The sequence below is a fragment of the Typopeltis vanoorti genome, chromosome 25, assembly GCF_054136105.1.
Source record: "Typopeltis vanoorti isolate ZY-2024b chromosome 25, IOZ_Tvanoo_1.0, whole genome shotgun sequence".
In the NCBI taxonomy this organism is placed as follows: domain Eukaryota; kingdom Metazoa; phylum Arthropoda; class Arachnida; order Uropygi; family Thelyphonidae; genus Typopeltis; species Typopeltis vanoorti.
In genome coordinates, this window is record NC_143573.1 from 20,339,406 (window position 1) to 20,355,778 (window position 16,373).

Here is a 16,373-nt window from a genome sequence, read left to right on the forward strand (position 1 = left end):
GGAGTTTGAATGAGTTTAAGACACGGTATGATGAGGTGTGTGTGAGATAAAAGGACCTCCTAGATGAGTCTTTGACTCCATGAGGTCTTGTTTAATAATAATAATAATAATAATAATAATAATAATAATAATAAGTGCACAGCCAGTTTGTGAACATACTGCACGTACAAGCTTTGCTTGTGTTATGCTTAAGTAAATGACTAAATGAGGAATATAATTCTTGTCTATTTAGTTTACTTTGTAACTAAGTGAAAAACTTTTATGCGACAATTTACCCCCCCCCCCCCCCACCCCCCCCCCCCCCCACCCCCCCCCCCCCCCACCCCCCCCCCCCCCCACCCCCCCCCCCCCCCACCCCCCCCCCCCCCCACCCCCCCCCCCCCCCACCCCCCCCCCCCCCCACCCCCCCCCCCCCCCACCCCCCCCCCCCCCCACCCCCCCCCCCCCCCACCCCCCCCCCCCCCCACCCCCCCCCCCCCCCACCCCCCCCCCCCCCCACCCCCCCCCCCCCCCACCCCCCCCCCCCCCCACCCCCCCCCCCCCCCACCCCCCCCCCCCCCCACCCCCCCCCCCCCCCACCCCCCCCCCCCCCCACCCCCCCCCCCCCCCACCCCCCCCCCCCCCCACCCCCCCCCCCCCCCACCCCCCCCCCCCCCCACCCCCCCCCCCCCCCACCCCCCCCCCCCCCCACCCCCCCCCCCCCCCACCCCCCCCCCCCCCCACCCCCCCCCCCCCCCACCCCCCCCCCCCCCCACCCCCCCCCCCCCCCACCCCAATTCAAAACCGTACGGAAGGCCTTAAACTCAAACCATATTTCAGGCCTCCTAATTAGATATTTTATAGGACTTTTCCTCCCCCTCTTTGGAACCACGGACTATGCTGGACCCCGTGCAAGGGTTGTGCCCAAGTGGTACCGCACACTAGTAAAATCACTCACAGTACTTAGAGACAAAGGAACAGAAATCCTCACACACAAACCGAAAGTAGTATACTGGGATTTCTTCCAACTCTCCAGGCATGATACACCAAACCTCAGGACAAACAATGAAATTCTCTTTAAAAACATCAAGAATAGCTGGGAACAGCCTTTTCATCGGGATCTGGCCTGGCGAATAGCTTATGGGCAGCTCCCGGTGAAACAGGTTAAATCTAGGTACATACCCAGTCCGTGCGATCCCTTTTGTGATGTCTGCCGGGGTGTGGAAACGGTGGAGCATTTCTTTTATTTTTGCCCACCAGCCCAACGCGTCTGGCAAAGACTGAGCACAGCACTGGGAATCCCGATGCTCTCACTAGAAGAGGTCATACACCTGCAATTCCCGCCACCAGTCAACAAGACCCAAAAATTCGCCATTTTTTTAATTAACGTCTTAAAGTATCACATCTGGAAGGTACGGAAAAAATCCCAGGTACGGGACGCAAATTTAATGTACGCAGGAATAAGGAAAGGTTTCTTTTTTTACCTTCCTAAATTTCTTGCGCAAGAGAGACATCTACTAGGCGACTTTAAATTTGTGAACAAATACTGCAAACCACCGAAAATATGCTTTCTTATACAGGGACGAATCAAGCCCTGTATATTTCTTTAGTATCTCCAAAACTCCACCTAACTCTCCCTAGGAAAAGTAACAACCACTCTGTTCTTCCTCGCCACAAAGCTTTCGCTGGCACGGTTTCCTTTACTCCAAATAAGGGGGGTAGATCTGAGAACCCAGGCTGCGAAGGCTTACTGCGAGGTGGTGCTGCTCCTTGTGAGCGGCATCTCCCGGGCCAGTCTTCTATCCCATTCTAAGTCCCAGTGGTACCAGGTCTGTAAGTTCCTTATTTTGTTCCCTTTCAGCTCAACTGACCGGACCTTAAGTCCTTTAATTTTTATGTAATTTATATAAAAAAAAAAAAAAAAAAAAAATGTTCTAACTGAAAATATTGTTTTCAAAACAGGGTCAATGGATCTCCTTCATAGATAACTTACGAAATTATTAAGGATAAATTTATAAGTGAACTTTAGTCAAAATTTTTATGGTTAAATTTTCTTTTTTTTTAACAGATAAATTGAGAATATGTGTCACAGACCAATTAGCCATATAAGGCTAAACAGGTTGACTGAGGCCTCTTTTACCTCCTACTATCCTACTCTATCTTTCATTATTCTCCTCTCTTACCGTTTGCTGACCCTCAGCATGCTTTATTCTCCAAAGGGCGATGATGAGAGACATGAACTCCCATTCGACCTCAATAAAGGTCGAAACTAGTCTGGGTAGTGGCCCTTCCCTTAATGCATAGCATTAGACATATCTGCAAGGAGATGTGTTTTGCATTATAGGAGATACTGAGATAGGAGTGTTGGTAGCTTTCTCCACCTTTGCAACGAGTTGACCTGGTGTTGTACCACCTTACTCCAGTCCTGAAGATACTTTCAGGCGCAAACTTTGTTTGCTCACACTGGATAAAGGATTAAACTAATTTTATTATGAATAGTTATGGTATCAGAGTAACCATAGCAAATGATATAGTGGAATTATTTAATGAATAGTTCATCAGTGTATATCATACTAGTGAATGATGCTGGGCAACATGTAGAAGAGAGGCAAGAATTAGAAGAATAGAATTAAAGGTGAAAGAATCAGATGTTTATTGAGTGTTGCTTGGGCTACATGTTTATAAGGGTCTGAGAATGGATGACATATCACCACATATTTTTTAAGAATGTGCAAAAGAGTTAGACATGCCATTGACCCGGTTATTTAACGAAAGTCATGCTGTGAGGAAGGTTCCTAAGGAATGGGAAGAAGGTAAAATGGTTCCTCTCTACAAGCACGGTTCTAGGACAGAAGTTTCCATTTATAGACTGTTCTGTATATCTGCAGTTGTGGTCAAAGTGTTATAGAAATTGGTTAGGACTAGATTACAGGATTTGGTTGATGGACAGTAGATTCTCTATGATGATTAGCATGGGTTTGTAAAGGGCAGGTCTTGTTTTAGTAATCTGCTTACATTTTATGATAATGGGACGAATGCATTGTATAAGGAAGATTTGTAAACAGCGAGTTTCTTGGACTTTGCAAAGACATTTGATAGATTATCACATGATACATTGGTATATAAGTTACAGAAGATGGAATTGGATAACGGATTGGTTAGATGAATTGATGATTGGCTTTTTGAAATATACCAGCAAGTTATGTATGATGGAGCAGTGCAGAAAAGCAAGATGACCAGTGGTGTGCCTCAGAGTTCTGTTTTTAGGGCCCCTACTATTTAATTTATTTGTTAATGATATTTCATGTGAACTGACTGGGGATCTTCAAATGTTTGTTGATGATGCAATGATGATGATGATGATGATAGAATTATCAGAAGTATTGCTGATGTGAATTTGCTACAGGAAGTTGTGAACAGTCTTGTAGCTTGGACAGATGAGTGGGTATTGTAGTTTTAATATTAATATATGCAAGGTGTTTGGGATGCAGAGATATACGGATATTTACTGCAATGGTGGAGCTGTACTTCAGGAAGTGGATGAGATTCTGTGGATTAAAATTCTGAGGCCACACTGCAAGTGCGGAGAAGACTGTATCTTTTATTCCTACAATGATAAAACGTACATTGACATATAAGAATAAGGAGGTGGTTGTGTCTCTATGTAAGGCATTGGTCCAATCACACATGGACTACTGTGCTCAGATTTGGTCATCTAGTTTCATTGTAGTGTGGAAACACTAGAGTGGATCTAAAGATGACGAAAGTGATATTGGGACTCTGGAGTGTTGGCTATGCAGATTGGTTGAGGGAAAGTTCATTAAGCAGACCTCCCATGATGACTCTATTGACTCCATGGAGGTTACTGAAATAATAATAATAATAATAATAATAATAATAAGAAGAAGAAGAAGAAGAAGAATAACATAACAGTCTACATGTAATAATGTTTGCTACACTTTACTAAGTTTTAAAAAAAATAAAAAAATATTGTTACATTATTGTTACATCCATCCTTCTGTAGTCAAAAATTTGTTATCGAGGTGCAATCTTAATATGTGTGCCATGCTGCATGCATTGTGACAGTTCAATTTCATTCTAATCACATGCTAACAATGAAGATTTTATTTATAATAATTGTCTCATTTGTAGATATTTATACTGTATAGTTTTTGGTATGTTGCAGATGGTTACTCGTGTTATTACACTTAAATAATACATCAAATTGATTTATTTATCAGGAAATTACACATGTAGTTCCACTGAAACAATGTGTACAAATGGGAAATGTATACCTGGCAAATGGCACTGTGATGGTGATGTTGACTGCAGTGATGGATCAGATGAGAAATTATGTAAGTCCATTGTACCCTTCTCAAACTGTTCTGGAAATGAATGGACGTGTGCCAATCACAGAGATTGTATCCATCAAACTTGGAGGTGTGATGGTGACACTGACTGTCCAGATGCATCTGATGAAAGTAATTGTAAGTAGCTATTGCAAGGCATAAAAAAGAAAACTTTAAACCTATTGTTTTGTAATGATCTATAAAAATGCTATTCAAAGGAATATTATATATTTATGTTATTACAACATTTATGTTATTTTCTTTCTTATGTTATGTTATGTTTTGATAGAGGGAGTTAAACATTTAAACTATTACATATAATTCAGATAATGTTCAAAATGTTATATAATTATTTGGTTAACAAATGCACATGGTTTACATGAAATTTCTTTTATCTGCATGTTTTAACTCTTATCGAATCACATATTCTTGGTTCATCACTCCTTCCTTCATGTTTTATGCTTATACATAGGCCATGCAGGCTTTCGAAACCATATATGACAGAAGAGGGTGATTAATCCTTATTCCTGGAGACACTCTCCAGCAAAATCTCCATCATGACCACTGCATAGATGATAATGATCATGATGTACCTACTGATGAAAACACCAGCAAGCTCAATAACCTTATCACGACAACGGGTTCATGACCTGATAGAAGTAGAAAATATTATTGTTACGTGACACCTCCAAGGAGTCTGAAGACTTATCGAAGGAAGGCACCTACTCTACAACAACTCTCCTTCACCACTCAACCCACTAACTATAGCAAACTGCATTCATCTACAGCAACGCCATCTACTGTCCACCATCACCACTGGTATTTTCACAGACAATCACAAACATCCATGCCCACGGTGGGAATTGGACCTGCAGCCTTTTTTGGCTGGGGAGTGGATATGCTAACCACTCAGCCAACCAGGTCGGCATATAATGTTCTGACTTTAGCAAGCTTGCTGAAACATGTAACTTCAACCATAATAAAATTGTCAGGTGCCACTGCATCAGATCCATGGGCACATAGTGAAATTGAATGAATTTCCTGTGCCTGGTAAAAGTGACCTGTGATAATACACCAGTGAGCAGATCCAAATTCGTAACGGCTGTGATTACTATATTCAGAGACACTTCATTCCCAGTCATATGTATGAGCAATTGGGAACATGGTTGCCAATTATATTGTCAGCTGGAGGAAAAATACCAGCACAGCAATGAAGCATGGACCATTGTCTATAACAAAAAATGCCAAGTGCTGCTAATAACAATAAAATCAAAAGTTAAACAATAAGGAATGTACTCAGTGTATTTGGTCAATAGAAAACCTTAGAGAACCTTCCATAATTCAATTCACAAATATACGTGGGCTCAGTTCTAACGTCAGTAATGTTTATTTCTATTTCCAGTCTGCAAAAACATCACCTTCTGGCCTCTTACCTTTCTGATTTCTCTATGTTGTTCCTGGCATTCCAAACACCAACCATACAATGCCCTCTGTGACCGTTCACCAGAAAGAGACAAGAAATATCTTGTCCATATTAGATATCAAAAGGTCTCCTGGATCTAATGGCATTTCTCTGGTCATTTTAAAGATATGTGCTTCAGAGTTAAAATCCCATTTGATGTTGCCTTTTTTATGCTTTTATATTCCAGTGGTATCTATGTAAAAATCAAAATTAGTCCATGTACAACCTATTTGTAAGAAGAGTGACAAATCCTTACCATCAAGGTACTGTCCAGTTTCTCTTACATATTTCTTTCTAAAGTAATGGAAAGAATCGTCAATCCCTATACTGCCTTGAAGGCACCTAACTAATAAATAACTGCTAATAGGTTCTGCTGCTGTCGATCAATAAGTGACCTGTGTACCTATGTCACCCATCTCTGGAAAATACTATGGAAAAATTTGGCATGTCTCAAGTGGTTGCCCTTGATATTTCCAAGGCTTTTGACCTGGTCTGGCACAGGAGTCTGTTAAGGAAGATTCTATCATTTAGTCTGTCCCATGATTTCTGCAGCTGGGTTGCCAGCTTTCTGACTGGATATATGCTACATGTGATGTTTGAGGGTTCTTTATCTTCTAGCTGTGTAACTAATGCCAGGGTTACATAGGGCTCCATTCTATATAATATAATATAATGTGTATGTGTGTGTGTGTGTGTGTGTATATCAGTGGCATCTCATGCCCATTTTGGTTGGGTGTGCTGTCGTGGCTTATGCAACCCATGCTACAAAATTCACATCTCTGGATGAGAGAAAGATGTAGAAAGTTTTTTACCTTGGGTGTAATATACATTAAAGATACCAAGAAATTTTATATACTTAGTTTTAATCCTTTTCCCAAGTAAGCAACACAAAGTTTTCAACGTGAAATATATTCACGTCTGAGCTACTTGTATATAGAGGCTAATGACTTCATATCACTTGCCTTAGTATGTATCCCATAATGCAAAACACACTCCCTTTCAGGCATGTATAATGTAATGAAAAAAGGGGAGGGCCATTACCCAGACCAGGGAGAGATACCAAGGTTGAAGTAATGCAGAAGTCATATATATCTCATATAAAAGTAGACAAAAGGTCATTTCTCTCATCCAGAGATTTTTATTAAGATGGTCAAGCACCTTTTGTCTACTTGTATATACAGGTAACCCTTGTATAACGTGCATGTTAGGTTCCACAGCAATGCTGTGTTGTATAAATGGCATTATGCGAGACTCAGATCACATAGAAAAAGTAGGGTTAGGTTCCGACATCGTTTTTTTTTTAATTATATAAACAACAATGACATATCCAACAAAAAATATTTTTATTTAATTCAGGCAATTCATGTAAGTTAAGAAAACATATAAACTATGAAACAAATACATAGAATAAACTTATAAAAATTACAAATTGTATGTAAACTTCATTGCACATTATGCATAAATATTTTAGGCAAAATAAAATAAAGTGCATATTTTAATCGTCATCACTGTCTTCAAAATGACCATTTCATAGATGTTCTTTATTTACGAGTGGCTGGACGTCGCAATCACTTGAAATCTCTTGGACATCATTTCTATAATTCTCATTGCATACTTCGGCTCGTTTAGTTATCAAGAAGTCAGTAATAAGACCTTGCTTACCACTATGCTGCAATTTTTTATTAAGTTCATAATATGGAGCCACAAATATCCAACTGTCTTGTGAATTTTCCAGATCGCTCCATTGAGGGATCATTATCCATAAAATAACATCCTAACTTTCTTGCCAAGTCCAATCTTTCTGCTAATTTCTTTAAACTGAATTCTTTAATGGCTTCATCACAATCAGAATCTTCAACAGAACTTTCCCCGCCATTTGGTTCAACGTCATCTATTAATTGCACCAGTTCCTCCTAACTTAAATCTATTTCCCCATCAATTAATTCACCACTAATTTCACTAAATTTTGTCTACTTGTATATGAGATATATATGACTTCTGCATTACTTCAACCTTGGTATCTTTACTGGGCCTGGCTCCCACCGATGAGACCTCAATAATGGTCAAAACTGGTCTGGGTAGTGGCCCTTCCCATTATGCATTGCAGTATACATGCCTGAAAGGGGGGGGGGGGGGCTTTGCATTATCTAAGGCAAGTGATATGAAGTCATTAGCCTCTATATACAAGTAGCTTAGATGTGAATATATTTCATGCACCAAACTTTGTTTTGCTTACTTGGAAAAAGGATTAAAACCAACTATAAAATTTCTTAGTATCTTTAACACACACACACATATATATATATCTGACTTGATACATGCTACATGTGATGTTTGAGAGATCTTTTTTTTCCTACATCATAATGTCAGGTTTGGTTCGGTTTCAACCAAATCGCAAAAGCCCTTTAAGTGGCCATTAGTATAAAAATAAAATTTTTACATAAAAAAGCATTATATATTGTATGTAACTCACCAGAAAATAAAGTACTCAGCTTGAGATTAATACACTTATGATTTTTAATGCGCTTTCCTGGCAGAAAACAAAGACAACTTTCAACAATAAACACTTTATATGGTAAACAATTGGCATACATGCATGCTAAAGGGTATTTTCCCTAATCACTACTTATAACTACATGCACAATATGGGCAGATACAAAATTAATGAATATAAAATATGATTTTTAAGTCGCGCGATGAAAAATATATGAAAAGATAAAGGGTTACTACAATTTATGGACTGCGTTATATCGAAACCACACTGTATAAGTACCACGTTATACGAGGGTTACTTGTATATGACTTCTGCATTACTTCAACCTTGGTATCTCTCCCGGGTCTGGCTCCCACTGATTTTTAATGATCTCAATTTCGACCTCAATAAAGGTCGAAACTGGTCTGAGTAGTGACCCTTCCCATTATGCATTGCATTATACAGTCCTGAAAGGGGGTGTGCTTTGCATTATGGGGTACATACTAAGGCAAGTGATATAAAGTCATTAGCCTCTATATACAAGTAGCTCAGACATGAATATATTTCACATGCAAAACTTTTTTTTACTTACTCTTGGGAAAAGGATTAAAACTAAGTATATAAAATTTCTTGGTATCTTTAACATACATACATATATATATATATATTATATGTATATAATAATCCATTGCATAAAATGTATATATATATATATATATATATATATATATATATATGTGGCGATTAGTTTTTACTCGGTTGTTATACATTTCAAAAAATAGATTTAATGACTCCAAGACCGAGATAACATATAAAGATTTTAATTTTCATTAAAATCTTTATATGTTATCTCGGTCTTGGAGTCATTAAATCTATTTTTTGAAATATATATATATATATATATATAAGGAAGAGCATGGGTACTAGAACAGAACCTTATGGAACCCTGACATTATGATGTAGAAAACAAAGATCTCGCAAACATCACATGTAGCATGTATCCATACAGATGTGCGTGTGCGTGTGTGTGTGTGGGTGTGCGCGTGTGTGTGTGTGTGTAAACAAAACAAAGTTTGGTGCATCTACTTGTATATAGAGGCTAATGACTTCATATAACTTGCCTTAGTATGTATCCTATAATGCAAAGCACACCCTAGGCATGTATACTGCAATGCATAATGGGAAGGGCCACTACCCAGACCAGTTTCGACCTTTATTGAAGTCTCTTCAATGGGAGCCTGACCTGGGAGAGATATCAAGGTCAAAGTAATGCAGAAGTCATATATATCTCATATAAAAGTAGGCAAAAGGTGCTTTCTCTCATCCAGAGATTTTTATTAAGATGATCAAGCACCTTTTGTCTACTTGTATAAAAAACTTTTTATTATTATTATTATTATTATTACTACGGGCAACTCCAAGGAGTCTTTAGACTCATCGAGGGAGGCCCTAAATATCATGTCCACACAACTATTCGACATTCTCACAGTATCTATCATACCTTGCCTTGAACTCATTCACTGTCATAGCACCCACAACAGACTCTTGCAGCTTATTCCACTAATTTACCACTCTAAAAGTAAAGAACCCAACTCTAACACCCTTACTAACCACACTCTTGCCCAGTTTCCATAGATGTCCCCTAGTTCTCCACACCACCAGTCCTGATCTCAAAAATATCCTCTGAATTAATCCTATAGAAACCCTTCAGCAATTTGAATGTCTCAATCATATCTTCTCTTTTCTGCCTATCAACCAATTTCTGCAACCCACAAATCTTCAACCTGTTCCCATAAGGTTCATTCCATAGACCTGCTATCATCTTGGTCACTCGCCTCTGGATCCTCTCAAACTCCTCTCCATCAAGAAGAAACCTAGGTGACCAAATCTGAGCACAGTAGTCGAGATGAGGTCTTATCAAGGCTCGGTACAGAGGAACAATAACCGGGTTGTTTCTGCTTGTTAAAGTTTTCTTCAGCAACCAAGTGATTTGATGAGCTGATTTAGCCACTTTTGCAATGTGCCCCCCTAAACTTCATCTCCCTATCCACCAACACTCCCAAGTCCCTGGCTTCATCAATCTCCTGGAGTACAGTTCCACCAATGTGGTATACTGCTGCTAATCTTTTCACCCCAAAATGCATAACCTTACATTTTGTCACATTAAATTGACATCCATTCTCCTTAGCCCAGTCCTCCAAACTATCCAAATCATCCTGCAAGATTTTGACATCTTCTGCATTCACTATTGCCCTACCCAACTTTGCATCATCAGTGAACAAATGAACCGTTCCTCTTAGATCCTTCCCTATATCGTTAATGAACAAATTAAACAGCAGTGGTCCAAGAACAAAACCCTGCAGCACACCACTAGTCACAGGCCGTCTTTTGGACTCTACTCCTGAATAAACTACTCTCTGATATCTCTCCATCAACCACCCACCCACCCATCCATCTCACCAGCCCTTTATCCATTCCCATATGTTGCAGTTTACGGATTAGAATTCCATGTGGTATCCCGTCAAAGGCCTTAGCTGGGTCCAGCAGTATCACTGAAAACCCATTACCCTTATCCAGTTCAGCCATCACTGTGTTATAAAACTTGAGCAAGTTACTGAGGCATGATCTACTCTTCACAAAGCCATGCTGTCCCCTATATAGTATCTCATTTTCAACAATTCATTCCTGTATTTTTCCCTTGACTACTTTCTCCAAGAAAGTAATTTGCAACAGTAGTCTTGGATCTTCCTTTATGCAGTGGAACTATTTTCCCCTCTTTCCACACCTTTGGGACTAAACCAGACTCATATTAAACAACATGGTCAAGGGCACTGATAATTCCTTAGCCACTTCACGTAAGACCCCTGCCAGTATACCATCCAATCCCACAGATGTATTCACATTAAGGTTCTGTAATAGACTATTCACCTCCACTTCATTCACCACAATTCCCATACAAACTAATGGTTCCTTCATTCTTTCAATGTCACCACCTGGGTGATATACTCTTGCAAAGTGCTCACTCAGTAAATAAAATACTTCTGGTGCAAACTTGACTTATCTGTCTATTTTCTTACTTGGGAAAAAGGATTAAAACCAAGTTTATAAAACTACTTTGTATCTTTAACTTTCTACATCTTTCTCTCATCCAGAGATTTTCATTAATAAGGTGAAGCAAATTTTGTCTACTTGTATATGAGATATATATGACTTCTGCATTACTTCAACCTTGGTATCTCTACTGGATCCGGCTCCCACCAATGAGACCTCAATAAAGGTTGAAACTGGTCTAGGTAGTGGCTCTTCCCATTATGCATTGCAGTATACATGCCTGAAAGGGGGTGTATGCTTTGCATTAAAACATACTAATTATTATTATTATTATTATTATTATTATGGGCAGCTTGAAGGAGTCCTTAAACTCATTGAGGGAGGCCCGACATCATGTCAAGAACAACTATTCAACATTCACACAGTATCTATCATACTTCACCTTGAACTTATTTACAGTCATGGCACCCACAACAGACTCTGGCAACTTATTCTACTCATTTTCCACTCTCCAAGTAAAAAACCTAGCTCTAACACCCTTGCTAACCACACTCTTACCAAGCTTCCATGGATGGCCCCTAGTCCTCCTGCTACCAGTCCTATTCTCAAAAATATCTTCTGAATTAATCTTATAGAAACACTTCAGTAATTTGAATGTCTCAATCATATCACTCCTTTTCTGCCTATCAACCAATTTCTGCAGCCCACAAATCTTCAACCTGTTCTCATAAGGTTCATTCCATAGACCTGCAATTATCTTGGTCACTCGTCTCTGGATCCTCTCCACCTTCTCTCCATCAAGAAGAAGCGTTGGAGCCCATATCCGGACACAGTAGTCTAGATGGGATCTTATCAAGGCTCGATACAGAGGAACAATAACCTGTTTGTCTCTACTTTTTAAAGTGTTTTTCAGCAACCAAGTGATTTGATGAGCTGATTTTGTCACTTTTGCGATGTGTCCCCTAAACTTCAACTCCCTATCCACTAACACTCCCAAATCCCTGGCCTCATCAATGTCCTGTAGTATAGTTCCATCAATGTGATATACTGCTGCTAATCTTTTCACCCCAAAATGCAAAACCTTACATTTTTCCACATTAAATTGACCCATTCTCCTTAGTCCAGTCCTCCAAACTATCCAAATCATCCTGCAAAATTTTGACATCCTGAGTATTCACTATTGCTCTACCTAACTTTGCATCATCTGCAAACAGATGCAGTTCCTCTCAGATCCTTTCCTATATCGTTAATGAACAAATTAAACAGTAGTGGTCCAAGAACAGAACCCTGCGGCACACCACTAGTCACAGGCCATCTTTTGGACTCTACTCCTGAATAAACCACTCTCTGATATCTCTCCATCAACCACCCTCCTATCCATCTCACCAACCCTATATCCATTCTCATGTGCTGCAGTTTACTGATTAGAATTCCATGTGGTATACTAAGTCAAATGATATGAAGTCATTAGCCTCTATATACAAGTAGCTTGGATGTGAATATATTTCATGCACCAAAAACTTTGTTTTGCTTACTTTAAAAAAGGATTAAAACCAACTATAAAATTTCTTAGTATCTTTAACACACACACACACACATATATACATATATATCTGACTGGAGACATGCTACATGTGATGTTTGAGAGATCTTTGTTTTCTACATCATAATGTCAGGTTCGGTTCTTTCTGTTCTCACCCATGTTCTTCCTTCTCTATATATATATATAAGGGAAGTTTGGCCCTTCCCTTAATGCAGTGTTTCTCAACGTTTTTTGGATCATGCCCCACCTCAACGTCTCAAAGATTTTGATGTTCCCCCCCTCTAGCATAATAGTCAGCCAAGTTCTGAAAAAGTATAATATAAATATGTATAAATATGTACATGTACATTTTCAAATTTGCCCCCAAAATATTCAAATTGCCCCCCTGTGGGGCATAGCCTCACGTTGAGAAACACTGCCTTAATGCATGTCTGCAAGGAGATGTGCTTTGCATTATGGGAGATACTAAGGAAAAGAGATCAGAGCATACTCCACCTTTACACGAGTTGCCTGAGACCTGAAAATACTTCTGGTGCAAACTTGACTTATCTGTCTGTTTGCTTACTTGCGAAAAAGGATTAAAACCAAGTTTATAAAATGACTTTGTATCTTTAACATATATTAATATATATTAATCTTTAACATATATATATATATATATATATATATATATATATATATATATATGTATGTATATATATATATTCAGGCATCTTATATATATATATAAGATGCCTGAATCAATTAAAGTCAATCAATCAATCACTAAGACTCCTGAATCAATTAAAGTCTCTATATTTAGAAAGCCAACTCATACAGACAGATATTTGCATGCGTCATCCCATCACCATCCAGTGCAAAAGTTGGGTATTATATCAACTCTAGCGAATCGTGCAAGATCTGTACTCTCAGATGAAGAAGAACTGAAAAAGGAACTGCAACATCTTAAATGGACCTTTAAAAACAATGGCTACTCTCTAAAAAATATTAACAACCAATTATCCCACCGTCAACGTATCAACGTAGAGACACAGGACGACTCCAAAGGTCATATCATCTTGCCATATATCAGCACACTATCCAAAAAGCTGAGTAGAATTCTAAAGAAGTTTAACATAAAAACGTGCTTCTCGACTATGCCAAAAATAAGATCATGCTTCAACAACTATAAACAACCTCACAACCTTCTACAATTCCCAGGTGTATACAAGGTCACTTGTGAATGCGGAAAGCCTTACTATGGGCAGACAGAGAAATCTATCTTACTACGTCTTGAAGAGCACCAGCGTGACATTGCTTATAAGAGAACCAGAGCAACTGCTCTGTCAAGCCATGTCCTGTTTTCGATAAACACGAACAACGAAAGCCACCAGCATGAAATAAACTGGCCATCAACTTCAAACCTACACATCTCCCATGATGAAGTAGAGCGCCGCATTGTCGAGTCAAAAGAAATCACCTTGGACCCTTTTCACATGAATAACAATCTTAGCTATAATTTGGCTGACTCTTTCAACTCTACTATTAGATACTGGAGATCGTGTGATTCCACACATGCACAGGTGTACAACAATAGAACTTTAACTCGGACTGTAGTTCAAGCTCATAATAACTGTAATTTACAGTCGAATATTATGGCTTTATAATTGTATAGCTTTAGAGTGTGTCAATGTTAATTTCGTGTCTTTTAATATCTTTCTATGTTCTTATCGCCTGATGAAGTCATTCTTGACGAAACATGTTTCGTTTTTTTCAAATAAATGTCATTGTGTTATAATTCTCGGGTTTTAAGTCAGTTAATTTAGAAAAATGAATATATATATATATATATATATATAAAGATAATGAAATAAAAATAAAAATAAATGAAAAGTTGTCTGAAAAACAATCTGTAAACCAAGGAGTAAGACAGGGATGCCCTCTGTCCCCCAACACTTTTCAATATTTACATTAATAAAATATTAATACAGTGGAACACCTTAAACAATCAAGGTATAGAAATTTCCCAGAATAACAAAATAAATATGCTATTATTTGCAGATGATCAGGTAATAATATCAGATAAGGAAGACAATTTACAAAGAGCAATATATAATTTAAACATTATAGTAGGAACAGTTTGGAATGAAAATTTCCATAGATAAAACTAAAACAATGGCATTTTGTGGACAAATTCCAGTTAGAAGCAAAATAGTTATTATAATAAAATGATAGAACAGATAAATACTCTCAGATATCTTGGATGTGAAATATTATATGAAGGAGAAAAAGACATAAAATTAAAAACTTTAAAATTTTTACAGATTATAGGCCTGATAAATAGAACACTCAACCCAAATATGTTACACAAAGAAACATGCTTGAAAATATACAATACTTTAGCAGTGCCCACATTATTATATGGCAATGAAATTTGTGCAATAAACAAACAAGATAAACAAAGAATAAAAACAAGTGAAATGAGATTTATGAGAAGAACTGCGAAATATGCGTTATTAGATCAAAAAAGGAATGAAGACATTTTAAAAGAACTAAAAACAAAATTAGTAGAAGAAAAACTAAACAATTATAAACAAAAATGGATTGAAGATGTAAACCGAATGGCCAACACCACATCCTAAACAAATACTAAAATATAAGCCAACTGGAAAGAGAAGGCAAGGTAAACCTTAAAAAGGATATAGGATGGATTATGAGACTGGAACAGGCCAATATGATCTATACCCATAATTAGTGTTATGTTGATATATATATATATATATATATATATATATATATATATATATATATATATATATATATATATCATTCCTACTCTTTACAACACTCAGTCACTGACAACATGCAATGAGGCATCGTCAGGGATTATGATATGAGACTTGTAACATGAAACATTGGAGAGAGTGCAGAAGTGAATAACTAAGACTGTCTCTGGACTCTGGAATATTGAGTACAAGGAGGAGTGATATGGCTGAAATGTATATGTTGGTGAGAGAAGCCTCTCAAATATCAACATAATCTAAATAAATATAGTTGCATAAAATTTCTCAAAATATGGGAAATGCTAACCCTTAGAGATCCCAGTTTACAACTTATACCACCAACAGGTGCCCACAGAGGGCACCCCAGCTAGTTAAGACTCTGGTCTTTCGACCATGTGTTTACTTAGTTTTGTGTTGCTTTTATGTGTGTGTGTGTTATAGGTCACATATTGTAATCCCTGATGATGTCTCAGTGACTGAGATAAAAAAAAAATTGGAAGAATTAAATAGCATTTTTAAATCTTAGTGCTGTTTCACTCCATCTAACATGAGTTTCTCCCAGAACTTAAACCTTAACACATGGATTACTTTAAACAGGAAGATCTTTCTTCTTAGGATTACTCTATGATCAAACTTTTCTTGGCATAATGACATTACATCTTGCTTCCTTAATATCCAAAAAATTTGGATTTTTCATTTTCAAGGTTTCTTTACTTCAGAACAGGCTATTAACTCTATACAAATCGTAAATATG

General features: G+C 38.0%; 1 protein-coding gene across 3 annotated transcripts in view; it reads left to right on the top strand.

Annotated features, from left to right (window-relative positions):
* Positions 1 to 16,373, top strand: part of LOC150092591 (low-density lipoprotein receptor-like) — a 400,302-nt gene that overhangs the window by 82,040 nt on the left and 301,889 nt on the right. For all 3 annotated transcript variants that reach the window (XM_090414387.1, XM_090414386.1, XM_090414388.1), the window contains exon 6: positions 4,221 to 4,466. In XM_090414387.1, coding sequence (XP_090270513.1) covers positions 4,221 to 4,466 — 246 coding nt within the window. The remainder of the gene's footprint in view (positions 1 to 4,220; positions 4,467 to 16,373) is intronic.